Genomic DNA, 21,407 nt, shown 5'->3' on the forward strand with positions numbered 1-21,407 from the left:
TAAGTGATGCGCTTCCGGCTCGGTGATGTTAAATGCCGCTGTCAGAGATTGACAGCGGCATTTAACATGTTAACAGCCGCGGGTGGATCGCGATTCCACCCGAACTTGTTGCAGGCACATGTCAGCTGTAAGAATCAGCTGACATGTGCCCGGTTCAGTGCGGGCTCCGCTCCGGAGCCCGCGCTGAACAGGGGGTGACAGCCTGGTGCGTACTATTATGCCCCAGGCTGTAAAGGGGTTAAAGATGTGGTCCTCATCATGAAGTAGTTATTTCCATGTCATGTGTAATGAATATCTCCTGCAGTATTACTAATGCCGATTCCAGTGTCTGTAAATGAGACAAGAATTAGCATTATGGAAGACGAGTCTATGAGAAACGCTGCCAAGATGAGGAAGAAACTGCTTGTTGTCTGTGGCCTAAAATATATAGGTTTTATTACTAGATGTAAAGAAGAAAATTAGATACTGTAAACTAATAAGTCTCATGTTTCCCCTTATTGTCTCCAGTAATTGTATTATTACACAGGATTTTTATGATGTTCCATCGGCTCATATTCTCATTCAGGTCCCTACAATATCAGATCCTCTCAGTGAATATCTTCTATATAAGAGAATTTTCCTGATTTACCCATCAAAGATGGATATGGATAGAGACAAGATGGTGGAGAGGATATTCCACCTCACCCTAGAGATCCTCTTCCAGCTTACTGGAGAGGTGAGAGATTCTGATAACGTCCCATTACATCATTCTTATCTATGGGAATAACAGATGGACAGAACTGGAGAGGTGAGGACTCTGGAAATGTCTGGAGGGAGATTTATTAATGTGTCTCTCCATAACCAGGATTACACAGTAGTGAAGAAGACCTCTAGTGGGCGCTGTCAGGACCCTGTGTCTGAGGGATGGGGAAGACCCCTGAGCCCAATCACGGGGCCTCCACCTCACCCCCTGATACACGAGGACATCAATGACCAGAAGATCCTACAACTCACCTACAAGATGATTGAGCTGCTGACTGGAGAGGTGACACTGCTGGGAATGCTGGGACATTATACAGTAACGCTATGAAGGGATCAGGGGGATGACTCTATCATTGTATGTGTCAGGTTCCTATAAGGTGTCAGGATGTCGGCGTCTATTTCTCCATGGAGGAGTGGGAGTATTTAGAAGGACACAAAGATCTGTACAAGGACGTCATGATGGAGGTTCCCCAGCCCCTCACATCTCCAGGTAATAGACAGGACTAAATACACACGGCCTATAATTAGCTGTATGTAAAGAATGAATTCAGTCCCTGTATGTGTTTCCTCCAGATCTATCCAGTAAGAGGACAACACCAGAGAGATGTCCCCATCCTCTTCTTCCACAGGACTGTAAACAAGAAGATCCCAATGTTCCTCAGGATCATCAGGTAGATGGAGATAAGGTGTCATGAGATCTCCCCTATGATGTGCCGATGGCTGTGATGGTCTTGTGCTCAGTCTTGTTTTATCCTCCAGTATTATATGTTTTATACTTGTGTAATGAGAACGGTGGAGATGTCAGGATTAGAGCTGATCATAGATGTGACTTCTCCATCTGTCTGTGACTTTTACAATATTTGTTTCAGGGTGAAGATCTGACCCATATTAATACTACAGAGACATATGTGAGGGGTGATGAGCGGTGTAAAGATGAGATTCCTACATATGGCTACCCAGGTGAGTAGTAACCACTAAATGTAGAGAAGTCACCGATTCATCTCAGTCACCGGCTGTGGCTGCTTTATCAGTGGTGTAGTCCAGCTGTATCACAATCGTCTGTTCACCATTTTGCCGCTAGACCACAACATTCTCCTCCACCCAAAAATTTTCAAATGACTTTTGGTATTGAAAGTCCTTTTCTGTAGAACTTACCACCTGGAGGATCCACCTCCCCCCTGGGATTAGTAGACGCTGACCGTTACCTGCCCAGATCTGTAAACTACAAAGCCAAATGACAGCGTACGTAGAATGTGCTGACAAATAAGAAAATCACTTGAAGAAAAATATTATGATGGGCCTGTAAGAGAAAGCGGAGGGTAATGATGCTGTTCCTTCCTAGATCCCTGATATCTTATTGGATGAATCTACCTTCTCTCCCTTCTGTGCTGCTGAATGTCCTCATATGGTCCCTACAAGACCAGGTCCAGTCTTTCTGGCCGAACTCTGTTTTTATAATCCACAACATTAAATGTGCAGTGAGGTCAAGTGTGAATTTCTGTATAATAACAGCAGAGTTTCCCTTTATCCTGACTTTTCAATTTCTTTTAAATCCAACTAACTTCAAACAGAATCGCTATAAACTAAATAAAAAACATTTCACCTGTAATCTCAGTACTCGAGATGCTTGGAGCTCGCCGAGTACTTGCGAGATGCTCGGGCGGATGCTTGGGTCCCCCCCCTGCATGTTTGGTGCTTTTTACAGAGCCAATCAACATGCAGGCATTGCCTGCCACTCCCTGTAATGCCGCAGCCATGTTGGTTGTGGCATTACACTGATTAGCTGGCCGCACAGCGTCATCAGTTCTATATCCAACCTGGTGCCGCTGTGCTAGTCAATCTACTCCGCAATCAGGCAGTGTAGGGAGAGCTGCTGCTGCGTTAGGGAGAGATTTGGTTGTGTATTAGGTAGTGTAGGGAGAAAACAAGTACATTACACATATCCATCTCAAGAAACAGTCCTTCTGAGGACTAATCCATCTGCAGAGATATCAGGCAGGCAGTGTACATAGGCAGGCAGGCAGTCTATATAGCAGACTGCAGTGCATATAGCACAAGAGGCTCCATTCCAATTCTGCCTTCTGCTGCTGTTAGATATTTCTAGAAATAGGCCCAGGTCTCAGGGGCCAGGAATAATTTTTTGGGGGGATCTTAATCCTCATTATTTGCTTAAAAAGCAATCCATTTTTCTGCGCCGTTTGCTTGTTGGCACTGCAGAATACAGCCAGGTCCTTTCCATATTACCGCGCTAAAAATCCAGCTATTTACACTGTGTTCCTAATTATTATGCAAATAATATTTTCTCAGATTTTCCCAAATTACCTATGTGAATTGCAGTCATTGTAATTTTCCAGTCAAATAACTATTAGAGTACAATTGAAAGGTTTTTGTACAAACTGCCTTTGATAACAGGATATTTTTAAAAAAATAAAACACTCAAAATGCATGTTCCAAATTCTTATGCACAGCAGAGTTTTCAACCTTTTCATTTTAATAAAGAACAAAAAAATGGTCATTTTTGAAATTATAAGCATTAGCAGGTTATTACAAACTGAAATCAAACAGTTTTCAACTCAAAACTTTATTCTAGGTGATGTTACATTTGCACATAGGACCCCTTGTTCGAAAGGAGCTTCTGAACTCACTCGTCCATTGAATTTGTCAGGTTTTGGATGGTTTCTGCTTCAATTGTTTTGCATGAGGACAGAATACCCTCCCAGAGCTGTTGCTTAGATGTGAACTGCCTCCCGCCATCATAGACACTCCTTTTGATGATGCTCCAGAGGTTCTCAATGGGGTTGAGGTCAGGGAAGCATGCTGGCCACACCATAAGTTTGTCCCCTTTTATGCCCATAGCAGCCAGAGATGCAGATGTGTTATGTGCAGCATGAGACGGGGCATTATCATGCATGAAAATGATCTTGCTGCGGAATGCACGGTTCTTCTTCTTGAACCATGGAAGGAAGTGCTGTTTGAGAAACTCAACATACATTATGGAGTTCATCTTTACCCCTTCAGGGATCCTAAAATGGCCGACAATCTCTCTCCCCATGATTCCAGCCCAAAACATTACTCCACCTCCTCCTTGTTGGCGCCGTAGCCTTGTTTGCATGGGGTGTCCATCAACCAGCCATCCTCCACTCCATCCATCTGGACCATCGAGATCATTTCATGCATGATAATTCCCCGTCTCATGCTGCACATAACACATCTGCATCTCTGGCTGCTATGGGCATAAAAGGGGACATACTTATGGTGTGGCACCTATGCTCCCCTGACCTCAACCCCATTGAGAACCTCTGGAGCATCATCAAAAGGAGTGTCTATGATGGCGGGAGGCAGTTCACATCTAAGCAACAGCTCTGGGAGGGTATTCTGTCCTCATGCAAAACAATTGGAAGCAGAAGCCATCCAAAACCTGACAAATTCAATGGACGAGAGAGTTCAGAAGCTCCTTTCGAACAAGCGGTCCTATGTGCAAATGTAACATCACCTAGAATAAAGTTTTGAGTTGAAAACTGTTTGATTTCAGTTTGTAATAACCTGCTAATGCTTAGAATTTCAAAAATGACAATTTTTTTGTTCTCTATTAAAATGAAAAGGTTGAAAACTCTGCTGTGCATAATAATTTGGAACATGCATTTTGAGTGCAGTTTGAGTTTTTTATTTTTTTAAAAATATACTGTTATCATAGGCGGTTTTTACAAAAACCATTCAATTGTACTCTAATAGTTATTTGACTGGAAAATTACAATGACTGCAATTCATATAGGTAATTTGGGAAAATCTGAGAAAATATTTGCATAATAATTTGGAACACAGTGTAAAACTGTGGTTTGTCTGTCACACGGATCACATATAATTGCACTGAAAATACTGCCATTTTTGACCTCCATTCAAATTTTTTTCAGTGTGTCAGCAAAATTTTTGACACCGGTTTGTTGTTCAAAATAGTTACCTACAGGCCAGGTATTTAAAACTGTGTTTTCTCTGTCACACGGATTACATGTAACTTCGCTCCAAATTCAGCCATATGTAGTGAGCGTTGAAGATATTGTCCTCCATTTAAAATGGACAAGGCGCGTGGCAAGGGACGGGGAACTGGACGTGAGGGTGATGGTGCATGGAGAGGCCAAGGCCGTGGGCAAGCTGAAATTGTGCCACAACACCCACATCTTGTTACCAGACCTTCATGTCCCAATTCCTAGGGGACCGCAGCAAACCACTATTGAACCCAGAGCAGTGTCAAAAGGTTGTTGGTTGGATAGCGGATAATGCTTCCAGTCACTTTGCCACCACCCTGTCTTCCACATGGTCAAGTCTCAGTAGCCGTGAGTCTGGACCGCATATTCCTTACCCTGATCCTCCTTCCTCCCACCATGCCGAGTGCCCGGAGACAACTGATCCCACACTTGGACACTCCGAAGAGCGGTTCACTTTTCCATTTATAGATTTTGGCCTCTCGCCCGGTCCACTTGAAGCGGGGCAAGTAGAGATCGCATGTAGCGATGCCCAAATATTTGAGCAGCCACGGTCACACGAAGGCGACAGTGGGAAAGTTTCACAAGAGGTGGACGATGATGAGACACAATTGCCAGAAAGTCAGAAGGCGGACCAGGGTGCGGAAATGGAAGACGAGGTGGTGGATGATATACTAACTGACCCAACCTGGCAGGAGGACATGCAGAGTGAGGACAGCAGTACACAGAGGGAGGGAGGCAGAGCACCCCAACAGGCAGGAAGAAGCAGTGTGGTGGCCGCAGACAGAAGGCAGGCAACTGTTCCCCGTAACACCAACACAAAGGAAGTTGGCAGTACAACTGTTAGGTCTTCCCGAGTCTGGTTGTTTTTTAAAGACTCTGCCACATTTGCCGTGTTTCAGCAGCGTTTGCAGCTTCCTGCTCACAGACTGGTGTGTGATGTACCCACGCGTTGGAACTCTACACTGCAGATGTTGGGAAGGATTTGTGAGCAGAAGAGGGCAGTTGTTGAGTACCAACATCAACAAGGCTGTTGGTATTCAGTTCAGACTCCACACATAAGACCTCAGGATTGGACATGGATGTCAGACATATGTGCCATCCTCCAAAACTTTGAGGACTCTACCAAGATGGTGATCGGCAATGACACCATAATTAGCGTCACCATCCCACTTCTCTGTCTTCTGAAACGCTCTCTGCTCACAATCAAAGAGGATGCATTGCAGGCGGAGCACGATGAGATGGAGCAAGGAACCATACAGGGAGATTACACCCAGCCCAGCCTCCTCTCATCCCAGCATGGATAGGGTGACAATGAGGAGGAGGAGGAGGAAGAACAGGAGCTAGTTTCACGCACTATAGACGGTACTACCTGCACAACTGTCATACCGTCTGTTCAGCGTGGATGGCCTGAGGACAGAGAGGAGGAGGAGAGCATGGTCTGTCTTCCTCTTGGTAAACACAATGGGAGACCCCCTTCTAATAATGGGAACATTGTTTTCAGGAGGCCCTCTGACCTCCACGTCTCTTCTAAGGGGCATTGGAGTGCCTCCAAATTTTTGGCAACCCTTGCATTTACTGCATAGGCAAACACAATGAGAGACCCACTTCCTAATAATGGGAACAATTTTTTTCAGAGGCCCTCCTCTACGTCTGTTCAAAGGGGTATTGGGGTGTGTCCAAATTTTGGGCAGCCCTGCCACTCACTGCATACGCAATAACAGTATAGGAGACCCACTCTTTAGTAATGGGAACAATAAAACATAGCCGGCTGATGGCTCTCTAAGAATAGTGAGGGCCAACTGCTGGACCTTTAAGAATAGTAAAGGCCGCCTGATGGCCCTATAAAAATAGGCTTTGTGACTTTCAGAGTCCCTCCTTCATAAATGAAACAGGATGTGTCTGATGATATCTCACACACCACATGGCCAGTTAAGGTTGTAAAATGTTAAAATGACATTTCCTGGTGAATGCATTTGTCATAGTTGAAAGCAATGCAAAAGTGCAAAAATGCATCAAAAATGCTAAGTGTGAACATAGCCCAAGGTGTGGAGAAGTATTTTTGTTTTTGGTTATTTATCTTGCTTTATATACAAGTCATTACCCTGGAAAGGATGTTCCTTAACATATTTCCCAGGAAAATCCGTTTTGGTTTCGTTTTTGTATGTTTTATTGTGAGTCCGTAAAAGTGGCTTAATACCTCTTGCAACATTGTTGACAGAAGTAACCTGGGAGTCAGAAATGCTTCCAGGGGTCTTCCCCATGCTGTTCCCATGTCATTTGAGCACTTTTCCCATCGATTTGGGCAATTCTTAGGCCCTCTGCAGACTGTCGGGGGAGCCGCCTGAAAAATGCTCGAGTTTCCCATAGACTTACATTGGACTCATCGCTCGGGTCGAGCATCCGAGTATTCCAATGTGCTCAACCCGAGCAACCGAGCATTTTAGTGCTCGCCCATCACTAATGAAGACTGTTGAGTTTGATAATTTCAGTAAATGTGTTATTGTCTATAGTCACAGTTTTTGACTGCCAGACGTAGTAGTAGTTCTAGTAGTAGTAGTAGTAGTAGTTCTAGTAGTAGTTCTATGTGTTTATTGTCCGTTTGGTGGTTTAATAAAGTATTGCCACACTGTTTACTCTCACCCTGCGTTCTCTGAGTAGTATTATGCCCGGGTCTTCACAGTTTCTTATTAGACAGTGAACTGTCATTGTCTTGGTGAATAATTCCATATTTTTACATAACTTGCTATTTTTACAGCGAGTTTAAGTAGAAATGTTCAAAAAATATAAAATTCAAGGATATATTTTGTTCAAAAATAATAATTCGTTTTATTCTTGGCAGATGACTGTACCAGGAGATCAGAGGGACAGCTGGTATCTTCAATTTTTCAATCAGATGTTTTTGAGATCCCACAGGATACTATTGAAGTGAATGCCATTACTCCAGATATACCATCAATCCTTCACAGCAAAGATCTGTCATCTGATCCTTTGAAACGGGTCCTATCTTCTGATTCATTACCAACTACTAAGGAAAATCAAAGTCACAAAAAAGGCATTAAAAATCAAATTGCTCGTAAAGCAAAGAAGCCATTTTCACATTCAGAACATGGGAATAATTTTCCCCTGGAAAAGTGTTTTCTTAAACATCAAAAAATTCATAAAGCAAAAAAAGGATTTTCTTGCTGCAAATGTGGGAAATGTTTTAAACAGATATCAGATCTAATTAGGCATGAGAGTATTCACACAGGTGAGAAGCCTTATTCATGTTCAGAATGTGGGAAGTGTTTTAGCCACAAATCAAATTTTGTTAAGCACCAAATAACTCACACAGGGCAGCAGCCTTTTTCCTGTTCAGAATGTGGGAAATGTTTTAGCCAGAAATCAAATCTTTTTAGGCATGAGAGTATTCACACAGGTGAGAAGCCTTATTCATGTTCAGAATGTGAAAAATGTTTTAGCCAGAAATCAGATTTTGTTAATCACCAGCGTACTCACACAGGGGAGAAGCCTTATTCATGTTCAGAATGTGGGAAGTGTTTTAGCCAGAAATCAAATCTTGTTAGGCATGAGAGTATTCACACAGGTGAGAAGCCTTATTCATGTTCAGAATGTGGGAAACGTTTTAACGATAAAGCATATTTTGTTAAGCACCAGCGAACTCACACAGGGCAGAAGCCTTTTTCCTGTTCAGAATGTGGGAAATGTTTTAACCGCAAATCAGATTTTGCTAAGCACCTGAGAACTCACACAGGGGAGAAGCCTTTTTTCTGTTCAGAATGTGGGAAATGTTTTAACGATAAATCATATTTTGTTAAGCACCAGCGAACTCACACAGGGCAGAAGCCTTTTTCATGTTCAGAATGTGGGAAATGTTTTTACGATAAATCATATTTTGTTAAGCACCAGCGAACTCACACAGGTGAGAAGCCTTTTTCATGTTCAGAATGTGAGAAATGTTTTTACGATCAATCAGGTCTTGTTAAGCACCAGCGAACTCACACAGGGGAGAAGCCTTTTTCGTGTTCAGAATGTGGAAAATGTTTTAACCAGAAATCAGATTTGGTTAAGCACCAGAGAACTCACACAGGGGAGAAGCCTTTTTCCTGTTCAGAATGTGGAAAATGTTTTAGCCAGAAATCAATTTTGTTTAAGCACCAGAGAACTCACACAGAGAAGCCCTTTTCCTGTTCAGAATGTGGAAAATGTTTTAACCAGAAATCAGATTTGGTTAAGCACCAGAGAACTCACACAGGGGAGAAGCCTTTTTCCTGTTCAGAATGTGGAAAATGTTTTAGCCAGAAATCAATTTTGTTTAAGCACCAGAGAACTCACACAGAGAAGCCCTTTTCCTGTTCAGAATGTGGAAAATGTTTTAGCCAGAAATCAGATTTGGTTAAGCACCAAAGAAATCACACAGAGGAGAATCCTTTTTCCTGTTCAGAATGTGGAAAATGTTTTAGCCAGAAATCAGATTTGGTTAAGCACCAGAAAACTCACACAGAGGAGAAGCTTTTTTCCTGTTCAGAATGTGGAAAATGTTTTAGCCAGAAATCAGATTTGGTTAAGCACCAGAGAACTCACACAGGGGAGAAGCCTTTTTCCTGTTCAGAATGTGGGAAACGTTTTAACGATAAATCATATTTTCTTAGGCACCAGCGAACTCACACAGGGCAGCAGCCTTTTTCCTGTTCAGAATGTGGGAAATGTTTTAACGGTAAATCAGATTTTGTTAAGCATCAGCGAACTCACACAGGGGAGAAGCCTTATTCATGTTTAGAATGTGGGAAATGTTTTAGCCAGAAATCAAATTTTGTAATTCACCAGAGAACCCACACAGGAGAGAAGCCTTTTTTCTGTTCAGAATGTGGGAAATGTTTTAGCCACAAATCAGATTTGGTTAAGCACCATAGAACTCACACAGGGGTGAGGCCTTTTTCCTGTTCAGAATGTGGAAAATGTTTTTTGAAGAAATCATCTCTTTTTAATCACCAAAGAATTCACACAGGGGAGAAGCCTTTTTCATGTTCTTAAGGTGTGAAATGTTTTACACAGAAATCAACTCATAATAAACATCAGAGAAGTCACACAGGGGTGAAGCCCCTTTCATGTTCAGAATGTTGGAATTGTTTTAACTGAAAATTGTATCTTAAAGGAGTTGTCCATTACTAGGACAGTCTCTCGTCATTCCTCATGTTTGACCTCGTTAAAATAAAAACTCTCATAATAACTTTCCATGTCAGCACCATTCTAGTAGTGTTGAGATTCGCATTCCCGGGGCTCATGTGAGGTCGTTAAATCACACAAGCCCTGCCTTCAATCAGCTTCACTGTCGCCGCTTTCGGATTTGTTGAACACCAACAGGAAGCCAGGGCTGCAGCTGCTCTCCGACTTCCTCTTAATGTTCAATTTGTTCGAAGGTGGGGACAGTTACACCAGCACTGATTGGGTGCAAGGCTCTCAACAACCTCACTTGAGCCTCGGAAATGCAAATGCTGACAGCGCTGGATTGGGAAGTTTGTGTAATTTGTTTTTATTTTAGCAGGATCAAACATTAGGAATGAGAAGGGGTTGTGAAAGTAGTGGAGAACCCATTTAAACATCAAAAAATCCCACATAGAGATTAGTCATTATCATACCTAGAGTGTGAAAAGTGATTTTCTGGAAAATCCTATTTTGTTGACCATCCAAATCAACTCCGATGGGAGAGAAACTATATATGTTATTGACAAACTGTACAAAAACAGATAGCAGACAGTTGTATATTTAAAACTGACTGTATTTTTGGACTATAAGACACACACTTTTAGCAAGAAAATAATCTTGCTAATAAGTGAGTGCGTCTTGTAGACTGGAGTCAGATTCCTGTGACAGAGGAGAATAATATGACAGTGTCCTTCCTGATCACTGAAAGAACTGCTCTCTCTCCTGCAGCTCCACACTTTTCTAACTGATTGGTGCTGAGCAGGAAAGGAAGCCACCGGGACCTGCACAGAGGCTGCACGTTCTGTGTGAGCAGCTGAAGAACCTTCCACCCGAATAGCTCAAAGACCTTTCAGATCATGGAATCAATCACATGACCTTGAAGGAACTACAAAATGGGGTCATGTATATACAGTGTATGTGTATGCAAATGTGCATATTTAGTAAAGCTGTATATATATGTGTTCATACAGTGGCATGTAAAAGTTTGGGCACCCCTGGTCAAAATTACTGTCATTGAGAACAGTTAAGCGAGTTGAAGAGTAAATGATCTCTGAAATGCCTAAAGTTAAATATGACACATTTCCTTTGTATTTTAGACAAAAGAAAAAAATATATTGTCATTTTTTACATTTTAAAAATTACAAAAAGGAAAATGGGACGGTGCAAAAGTTTTTAGGCATCCTTTGAGATTTGTGTGCTTAGATAACTTTGACCAAGGTTTCAGACCTTAACCCCTTAACAACATATGACGTACTAATACGCGTCTGTGCCCTGGGACTTAAGAGCCAGACCCGTATTAGTACATCATGGCGATCGCGCGCGCACACAGGCTGTTCGGGCGCGATCGCCGCCGGGTGTCAGCTGATTGTCACAGCTGACACCCGATACTATGTGCAGGGAGCGATCCTGCACCGCTCCCAGCACATTAACCCCCGCGATGCTGCGATCGAAGTCGATCGCAGCATTGCGGGGGCAAGGGGAGGTGATCGCAGATACTCACCTCCTCTTCCGGCCTCCAGCGCTGTCTGACGCGGCTTCCCGGGTGTTGCCATGATGACCCGATGTCGTCATGACAACATCCGGGTCACCAGACAAGCAGGAAGATTGTTTGGACATGCGCAGTGCATCTCCAAACAATCTTCTCCCTGTCCAGCGCTGACAGCCCGCATGGCACAGGGATGGTGCTGCATTCCTGTGCCATGCAGGCGATCAGAGAAAAAAAGTGAAAGTCCCATAGTGGGACAAAGTAATAAAGTATATAAACTTTCAGAAAGTGAAAAAAAAAAAAAAAAAATTGCAAAAAAAAAAAAAATAATCCACCAAAAATAAAAATATAATGTACCCATCAATAAATATTATTATAAAAAAAAACAATAAAAGTACACATATTTGGTATCGCCGCGTATGGAACAACCTGACCTACTAGTCCCACTAGTTAACCCCTTCAGTGAACACGGAAAAAATTTTTTTAAAAAAACGAAGCAAAAAACAATGCTTTATCACCATACCGCCAAACAAAAAATGGAATAACACGCGATCAAAAAGACAACTATAAATAAAAATAGTACTGCTGAAAACGTCATCTCGTCCCGCAAAAAACAAACCGACATACAGCTCCATCAGCCGAAAAATAAAAAAGTTATAGCTCTCAGAATAAAGCTATGCTAAAAAATAATTTTTTCTATAAAAATGCTTTTATTATGTAAAAGTGCAAAACATAGAAAAACGATATAAATGTGGTACCGCTGTAAACGTACTGACCCGAAGAATAAAGCTGCCTTATCAATTTTACCACACGCAGAACAGAATTAAAAAAAAAAAAAAAAAAAACAATTCCTGAATTGTTGGTTTTTGTTTATTCTGCCTCCCAAAAATCGGAATAGAAAGCGATCAAAAAATGTCATGTGCCTGAAAATGGCACCAATAACAATGTCAACTCATCCCGCAAAAAACGAGCCGTCACATGACTGTCTGCCAAAATCAGGAATAATTATAGCTCTCAAAATATGGCGATGCAAAAACTAGATTTTACAAAAAATGCGTCTTTTAGTGTGTGACAGCTGTCAGTCATAAAAACCCCATAAGATTCTGGTATTGCTGTAATCACACCGACCCGAAGAATAAAGTCGTCTAATCACTTATACCGCACGAGGAACGGCGTCAAAAATAAACTCTCGGGTTAGGGTTGGGCTAGGGTTAGGGCTGGGTTTGGGGTTAGGGTTGTGATGGGGTTGGGATTTTTTTCAAAAGTAAGAAAAAAAGATGACGATATGGCGACTAGTGTTGAGCGCAAGTGCTCGCTACTTGAGTTTGCATCGGGTGCTCTAGTATGCATTGAGTATCGTGGGTATTTGAGTGACATGCTCGAGTCTCCGCCCCATATGCTCTGAGGCCAAAAAAACTTTACGGGGATTGCCTGCCATGCATGAGCGATCCCCGCATGTTTTTTTTTGGGTGTCTAATAACCGTGAAACATGCGGAGCAGGGACTCTAGCATGTCACTCGAGCACACGCTGTACATGGTGCATACCTGAGTACCCGATGCAAACTCAAGTAGCGAGCACTTGCGCTCAAGACTAATGACAACTTATTCAATATGATGACCTAATGTTATCAAATTCTGTGTCGTACCTCTGGGTTCAAAATGTTCACTATACACCTTAATAAAATCCTTGAGGGGTATAGTTTCCAAAATGGGGTCACTTGTGGGGGAGCTCCACTGTTTAGGCACATCACGGGCTCTCCAAACGCGACACAAATTGATTCATAAAAATGAAAAAGTGTTTTTTTTTTCACTTTTTCATTTTTACGAATCAATTTGTGAAGCACCTGGGGGTTCCAAGTGCTCACTATGCATCTAGATAGGTGCCTTAGGGGGTCTAGTTTCCAAAATGGGGTCACTTGTGGGGGAGCTCCAATGTTTGGGCACACAGGGGCTCTCCAAACGCAACATGGTGTCCGCTAACAATTTGAGCCGACAATTTGTTAGCGGATACCATGTTGCATTTGGAGAGTCCCTGTGTGCCCAAACGTTGGAGCTCCCCCACAAGTGACCCCATTTTGGAAACTAGAGCCCCCAAGGCACCTATCTAGATGCATAGTGAGCACTTGGAACCCCTAGGTGCTTCACAAATTGATTCGTAAAAATGAAAAAAAAAACACTTTTTCATTTTTGCGAATCAATTTGTGAAGCACCTAGGGGTTCCAAGTGCTCACTATGCATCTAGATAGGTGCCTTGGGGGGTCTAGTTTCAAAAATGGGGTCACTTGTGGGGGAGCTTCAATGTTTGGGCACACAGGGGCTCTCCAAACGCAACATGGCGTCCGCTAATTATTCAAGCAAATTTTACAATCAAAAAGTCAAATGGCTCCTTCCCTTCTGAGCCCTGCCGTGCGCCCAAACAGTGTTTTTTCCCCACATATTGGGTATCTGCGTGCCCAGGGGAAATTGCACAACAAATTTTGGGGTCCATTTTTTCTTGTTACCCCTGTGAAAATAAAGAAAATTGGGTCTAAAGTAACATTTTTGTGAAAAAAGTTAAATGTTCATTTTTTTCTTCCACATTCCAAAAATTCCTGTGAAGCACCTGAAGGGTTAATAAAGTTTTTGAATGTGGTTTTGAGCAGCTTGAGGGGTGCAGTTTTTAGAATGGTGTCACTTTTGGGTATTTTCTGTCATAAAGACCTCTCAAAGTGACTTCAAATGTGATGTGGTCCCTAAAAAAATGGTTTTGTAAATTTTGTTGGAAAAATGAGAAATCGCTGGTCAACTTTTAACCCTTATAGCTCCCTAACAAAAAAAAAATTTGGGTTCCAAAATTGTGCTGATAGAAAGTAGACATGTGGGAAATGTTATTTATTAACTCTTTTGTGTGACATATCTCTCTGATTTAAGGGCATAAAAATTCAAATTTTGAAAATTGCAAAATTTTCAAAATTTTCGCCAAATTTCCGTTTTCACAAATAAACGCAAGTGATATTGAAGAAATTTTACCACAATCATGAAGTACAATATGTCACGAAAAAACAGTCTCAGAATCAGGGGGATCCGTTGAAGCGTTCCAGAGTAATTACCTCATAAAGTGACAGTGGTCAGAATTGTAAAAATTGGCCTGGTCATTAACGTGCAAACCACCCTCGGGGGTTAATGGGTTAATTATCCTTTTAGCGTTATGGTTTGCTCACCATCATTGTTCAGAAAGGCCATCTGATGCAAATTTCTCAGCTTTATAAAAACTCTGCCTCCTCTAACCTTGTGCCACAAAACAGCAGCCATGGATTCTTCTAAACCGCTGCCTAGCACTCTGAAAATGACACTGTGATACTTGGAAAAAGGGGTGCAACTAGGTGCTGACCATGCAGGGTGCCCAAAATTTAGCATCGGAGCATTTTTGTTTTTGTAATTTTTAAAGTGTAAAAAATGACAATATTTTTTTTTGCCTAAAATACAAAGGAAATGCGTCATCCTTAATTTGATTCTTTTTAGCTATTTCATCTTCAAATTGATTAACTGTCCTCACTAACAGTAATTTTGACCAGTGTGCCCAAACTTTTACATGCTACTGTATGTAGCAGAGTTGTATATGTGTGTGTATATGTAAATATGCATATGTAGCAAAGCTATGTGTGTATGTATATGTGCGTATGTAGCAGAGCTGTGTGTGTATCTAAATGTGCATATGTCGCAGAGCTTAGTTTGAATGCACTGTCCATGCAGCAGTTTTGTGTGTGTGTATATACAGTACAGACCAAAAGTTTGGACACACCTTCTCATTTAAAGATTTTTCTATATTTTCATGACTATGAAAATTGTACATTCACACTGAAGGCATCAAAACTATGAATTAACACATGTGGAATTATATACTTAACAAAAAAGTGTGAAACAACTGAAAATATGTCTTATATTCTAGGTTCTTCAAAGTAGCCACCTTTTGCTTTGATGACTGCTTTCCACAATCTTGGTATTCTTTTGATGAGCTTCAAGAGGTAGTCACCGGAAATGGTTTTCACTTCACAGGTGTGCCCTATCAGGTTTAATAAGTGGGATTTCTTGCCTTATAAATGGGTTTGGGACCATCAGTTGTGTTGTGCAGAAGTCTGGTGGATACACAGCTGATAGTCCTACTGAATAGACTGTTAGAATTTGTATTATGGCAAGAAAAAAGCAGCTAAGTAAAGAAAAACGAATGGCCATTATTACTTTAAGAAATGAAGGTCAGTCAGTCTGAAAAATTGGGAAAACTTTGAAAGTGTCCCCAAGTGCAGTTGCAAAAACCATCAAGCGCTACAAAGAAACTGGGTCACATGAGGACCGCCCCAGGAAAGGAAGACCAAGAGTCACCTCTGCTTCTGAGGATAAGTTTATCCAAGTCACCAGCCTCAGAAATCGCAGGTTAACAGCAGCTCAGATCAGAGACCAGGTCAATGCCACACAGAGTTCTAGCAACAGACACATCTCTTCAACAACTCTTAAGAGGAAATTTTGTGCAGCAGTCCTTCATGGTAAAATAGCTGCTAGGAAACCACTGCTAAGGACAGGCAACAAGCAAAAGAGACTTGTTTGGGCTTAAGAACACAAGGAATGGATATTAGACCAGTGGAAATCTGTGCTTTGGTCTGATGAGTCCAAATTTGAGATCTTTGGTTCCAACCACCGTGTCTTTGTGCGATGCAGAAAAGATGAACGGATGGTCTCTACATGCCTGGTTCCCACCGTGAAGCATGGAGGAGGAGGTGTTATGGTGTGGGGGTGCTTTGCTGGTGACACTGTTGGGGATTTATTCAAAATTGAAGGCATACTGAACCAGCATGGCTACCACAGCATCTTGCAGCGGCATACTATTCCATCCGGTTTGCGTTTAGTTGGACCATAATTTATTTTTCAACAGGACAATGACCCCAAACACCTCCAGGCTGTGTAAGGGCTATTTGACCTAGAAGGAGAGTGATGGGGTGCTACGCCAGATGACCTGGCCTCCACAGTCACCAGACCTGAACCCAATCGAGATGGTTTGGAGTGAGCTGGACCGCAGAGTGAAGGCAAAAGGGCCAACATGTGCTAAGCATCTCTGGGAACTCCTTCAAGATTGTTGGAAGACCATTTCCGGTGACTACCTCTTGAAGCTCATCAAGAGAATGCCAAGAGTGTGCCAAGCAGTCATCAAAGCAAAAGGTGGCTACTTTGAAGAACCTAGAATATAAGACATATTTTCAGTGGTTTCACACTTTTTTGTTAAGTATATAATTCCACATGTGTTGATTCATAGTTTTGATGCCTTCAGTGTGAATGTACAATTTTCATTGTCATGAAAATACAGAAAAATCTTTAAATGACAAGGTGTGTCCAAACTTTTGGTCTGTACTGTATGTGTGCTATAAATATTCTTGCTATGAAGCTATATGTGAATAAAACACATGGTGCAGAGAAACACTAACAAAAGATTTATTACTTTGCTTTTCTACAATACTTTATTAGAGTCACGAGAGTCATTGGGTGCTTTCACCGCTGGCCTGGATTTCTTTTTGAAAGACTACACAGGCCGGAACTCATCCCACTGAACGCCCGTACTCCTTCCCCATGGGCAGAACACTACTCAGACAACACAGGGTAGGGGTATCACACTCCGATAAGACTTTATTGGGTCACCAACATTTAACAACATATATTACATAGTAATAGTGGAAGTGACAGTCTTTCCCTTTGACTGGCTTGCCGTGGATTTGAACCTCCATGACTTCGGGGCAACCAGGGCCAACTGCTACAACCAGCAGCACCCCTCTTTTGGCAGACACCCACAGAGAGGAGGTAGCGGCAAGCTTAGGAAACTGACCAAGCTAGGAGACCGAATTGTCCCAAACTGGGTCATCTAAACTAATTCATGAGGTCAGTATTGGGCAGTGGAGCAGTTTTGTAATCCACCAACTGGAAAGATGGTCCCCAGGCTGAAGTCCTGTAGAATCACACCGGTGACAGGAGTAAGCCCCTTTTTATAACCCTCAGACCCATTTCAGGGCATTGTCTTGTATGATTGTTGGGAGATAGTCATGGCTGTTCTCTCATTGTTCAATTGTTTAATTAGACTGCTTAATCATCCTCTCAAATGATGCAGACTAGTTCACCTCCGGGGACTGATACAATCCGTAATCAGCAGACCTTTCACAAATTAGCATACAAATAGGGGCATTGGACAGTCTCACATGAAACAATTGTGGTTCCAGGCAAAATGTGTTTGATCTGCGCTGCTGATGAAGATTCCAGGACGCAAATGTGTTCTTAATGAAATGTATAGGTTAAAAGTCAACGCGTTTCGAAGTCATACACATCTTCTTCCTCAGGACATAACCTAATAGGTACCATGTGTAACTTGAGCAGTTTTATATGCGGTCTTTTTGGGAAAAAAAAAAAACACCAAACAGGAGCACATGATGTGTCAATTTCATATGTGAGTCCATGAAAAAGAGGTTGGTTGAAGTATTAAAGACAGAAAAATATTGAATATATTAATTGCATTAAAACATAATATCGTATATTAATAAAAATAACTGAAAAAGAAATGCTCATACCATTTGAGTAAAAAAAAAAAAAAAAAAATTGTGTATGTGTGTATTCCTAAATGAGGTGCGAACTGGTGCTCAATTGATTTATTGGAGTATGAATGTGGTTTAACAGTGCTGTATGCCACCCAAGAGTTTGATGAGAATTGAGCTGCAAAATTAGTTCCTTATGAAAGGAAAAAAATGGGGGAATGATATCCCAATATATCCCAATGGTTTATAGTTAGTATCCAACAATATTTGCCACAATTCTATGTGACATTAGAAAATTAATTATTAAAAAAGAGAATATAATGTTAACCAGTAGGTGGGGAGAAATAATGAGTGTGTGCTTAGTGGTTTTCGAACGCGGTTTTTCTGGTGCTCCAAATAGAGCTCGTGATGATTACCAAAGGAGAGCTTCTAGTGTGGGAGCTGAATGGCATATCCGACAAAAGGAAATGTCAGATATGCCTGATGATTAGATGAGTGAGGGGGAGAAGGTGGACTCTAACGTAAGTTGATACACACCTCGGTTTAAATCAGATGAATAGTATAGGACAGAGGAACGTCGGCTGATCTTCCAAGCCGCACCAGAGGATTCCGGTCGACAAGCGCTCCGAGTCAGAGGCAAGTAGCAGTACAACGAAGGTTGACCGGTAAAACAGGATGGTGGATGTGAGAAAAGAAGAAGAGAAGAAGGGAAAATGGGTGAGCGGCATCATATAATAAGATGTATTAAATGAAGGAGTATGGATCGAATGCTTACAATGTGTATTGGAAAGCATTTCATGTGTACTGAGCTGTTAGGAATAAATAGATTATTGTCACATCTTTGCGACAAACTATACTAAGTGAAGGGCTAAGAGCTAATCTTTAATCTATTATTAAAATATATCCAATGATACCAGAAAATTGTGTTGTATATGCAGCCAATCGAATATGAGCTTTTTGTATATATGAGTTGTGAAAAACGCGCTGAATATCTAAAAAATGAATGAATAACTGCTCATTGCAAAAACTATTTTAAAATGAAATAATTGATTAAACGAGATCAGCTGTCATTCGTTGATCCTGGAATATTATTAATCATGTTAAAATCTCGATGAATGAGTTCATAAATATAGATAAAAGAGGGGGAGAAGTTGATCAAAGGATTAATTAAAAACTGTTAAGTGGAAATAATTATTAAAAGAATATAATCTGTGATTTCAATGTAAAAAGTTAGAGATGTGCTAAGAAGTGAATCCAAAACTGAAAAATATAGAAATAATTGCGGTAGTTCATATGAATGTAAACCAATTAGAATATATAGGTAAAGGTTCCAAAAACAGTGTTTCCTACCTTTTGTTATCTTCTGCCACTAATGATCTGTGCCATGTGAAAATTCCTATGGATATATCCGCATGATGATCCTTTTGTTTGTTCCAAATGAACTGTCCTACAGAGCGTTGCACTATGCTCAATCAAGATCCTGGCAGAATGCCAAAAAAAAGTCTGTCCCGTTGTGACGGGTACTGGATTGTTTGTCCCAATCTTGAGTGCACTCGTGGAGTGTATGTGTCTACAATCCATGTGGTGGAGAAGGAGCTGAGCAATATGGATGCGGTGCCGGGAAGTCACCATATATCGTGCAGTGATTCCAACAGGCTGCCGCCTTTACAGGTAAGTGATATCCAGAAAATTAATTGTCTCTTTACTAATAGTCTATGTAAAATTTAGATTAAAATAATTTTTATTTAAATTATTTAAAAATAATGTCTAAGAATCTTGATCCTCTGTCCAATTAAAATAAACATAATCTATAAATCATTTCCATAGGACCAGATTCGCACCCAGCTCCCCCTGGGGCTGGAGTTTGAGCTCCTCCCACCACTTCACATACAGATTAGCAAAGCTTGGTGCGAATCTGGTCCCCATCGCAGTTCCCCCCCGTCTGTAAGTAAAATTGTTCATCATACATACAGATGTGCTCAAAAGTTTACATACCCCGGCAGAATTTTTGCTTTTTTAGCCTTGTTTCAAAGTATATGAATGTTAACAAAAAAACTTTTCCAGGACGTCCCTCCTGACAGCACCATCAGGAGGTCGTCCTTCATATCCTTGATAGGGTCAGGAAACACACAAGAGGTTAAAAGGCCCCTCCCTCCACCCCTACTCCAGTGTTTTTTCCTGTACCTATCAGGGACGGGCACAGAAGAGGATTACGTATCGGGGGCAGGAGGATCGGGCCAGGGTCCTCACACTCCTCCCCATCCTCCTGCCAGGGTCCGGAGGCTGACACCCCACTAAAACCAGGGGTCCCTCAGCCTTTTTTCCGGTGGGAGTGGAACAGTCTCCCCCGCAAAGGGGGCTCTTGGTTCCGGCAGCTGCAGCCCTGCATACTCCAGCGGGCGCAAGATGGTGGAGACAGCACTTCCGGTTACAGAGGGAGCGATACGCGAACCTCTAGTAACCGGCGTGCGTTCCACAGTGGAACGCACTTCCTGAAAATTTGAAAAAAATTGTACCAAACTGAAAATTAAAGGAGAAACGCCTTTTTTTCTGAGGATTCAGATGGAAGACAGATGAGAAAGGTCTATTTAAGGGGGGATGGGACTAAGGTTATCAGTCAACCAGCACACCAGTAATGGCAGATCTAACCACTGGTCGTTCTGACACTCCGACTGAACCTCCAGTCCAAGTAAGTTTACTGGGTACTTCCCCTCTTCTCACCTCATTCCCATTTGTATACGGTAGTAAAAGTCTTGTGCTCCTTGTCATTTTAGGACAAGGAGACACCTAAAAAAGACTCGATGACATCAGCTCCTAAGAAAAGGAGATGCGCCATCTGTAACAAGAAACTACCGGACACATACGGGAAACAGTTATGCTCTACCTGTATTGCAAAAATTGTCAAAGAAGAACATTCCTCCTTCATGTCAGACTTAAGTGCCATAGTAAGAGAGGAGGTACAAAGTACTGTTACAGATTTAGTCACTCCACAGGCTCCTCAGGGTGCGCCCCGTCTCAAGAGGCCACGTCAGGAGCTGGAGTCCAGTTCTGGGGAAGAAGAGTTGTCAGATTTTTCTGCCCCCGATCAGGACAGGGAAGACTCTATCATTAACCCCCAGAAGAGAAGAAAAAATATCTCTTCTCCTGGGAAGATACCGATACACTGTTAACTGCAGTAAGAAACACTATGCAGATAGAAGACACTTACCAACCATCATCAGTGCAGGATGAGATGTTTGGGGGGTTGAGAACCCGCAGGAATAAGGTTTTTCCCGTGAATAATCACATTAAGGCAATGATCCTGAAAGAGTGGGAGGACGCAGCGAAGAAGCTAGTAATTCCCAGAAGCTTCAGAACTCGACTACCATTTGAAACCAGAAGATATAAAATTATAGGACGAAACCCCAAAAATTGATATCCCGATTGCCAGGTTAGCGAAAAACATCCATC

At 41.8% G+C, this 21,407-nt stretch overlaps 1 protein-coding gene across 1 annotated transcript; it reads left to right on the forward strand.

Annotated features, from left to right (window-relative positions):
* Positions 1 to 1,457: 1,457 nt before the first annotated feature.
* On the forward strand, positions 1,458 to 11,244 carry LOC141270814 (uncharacterized). Its single transcript, XM_073680919.1, has 3 exons — positions 1,458 to 1,463; positions 1,611 to 1,701; positions 7,564 to 11,244. The coding sequence occupies exons 1-3, from the start codon at positions 1,458 to 1,460 to the stop codon at positions 9,753 to 9,755; spliced, it is 2,289 nt and encodes a 762-aa protein (XP_073537020.1). The 3' UTR covers positions 9,756 to 11,244.
* The last annotated feature ends 10,163 nt before the right edge of the window (positions 11,245 to 21,407 follow it).

Source organism: Phyllobates terribilis, unplaced genomic scaffold (assembly GCF_046119375.1).
Source record: "Phyllobates terribilis strain yellow unplaced genomic scaffold, ASM4611937v1 Scaffold_5__5_contigs__length_657084704, whole genome shotgun sequence".
NCBI classification, from domain to species: domain Eukaryota; kingdom Metazoa; phylum Chordata; class Amphibia; order Anura; family Dendrobatidae; genus Phyllobates; species Phyllobates terribilis.

Excerpts from the sequence above, each read along its gene's own strand:
- LOC141270814 (XM_073680919.1), top strand. Across the intron at positions 1,702-7,563 it reads TCCTACATATGGCTACCCAG|ATGACTGTACCAGGAGATCA; the intron begins GTGAGTAGTAAC and ends TATTCTTGGCAG.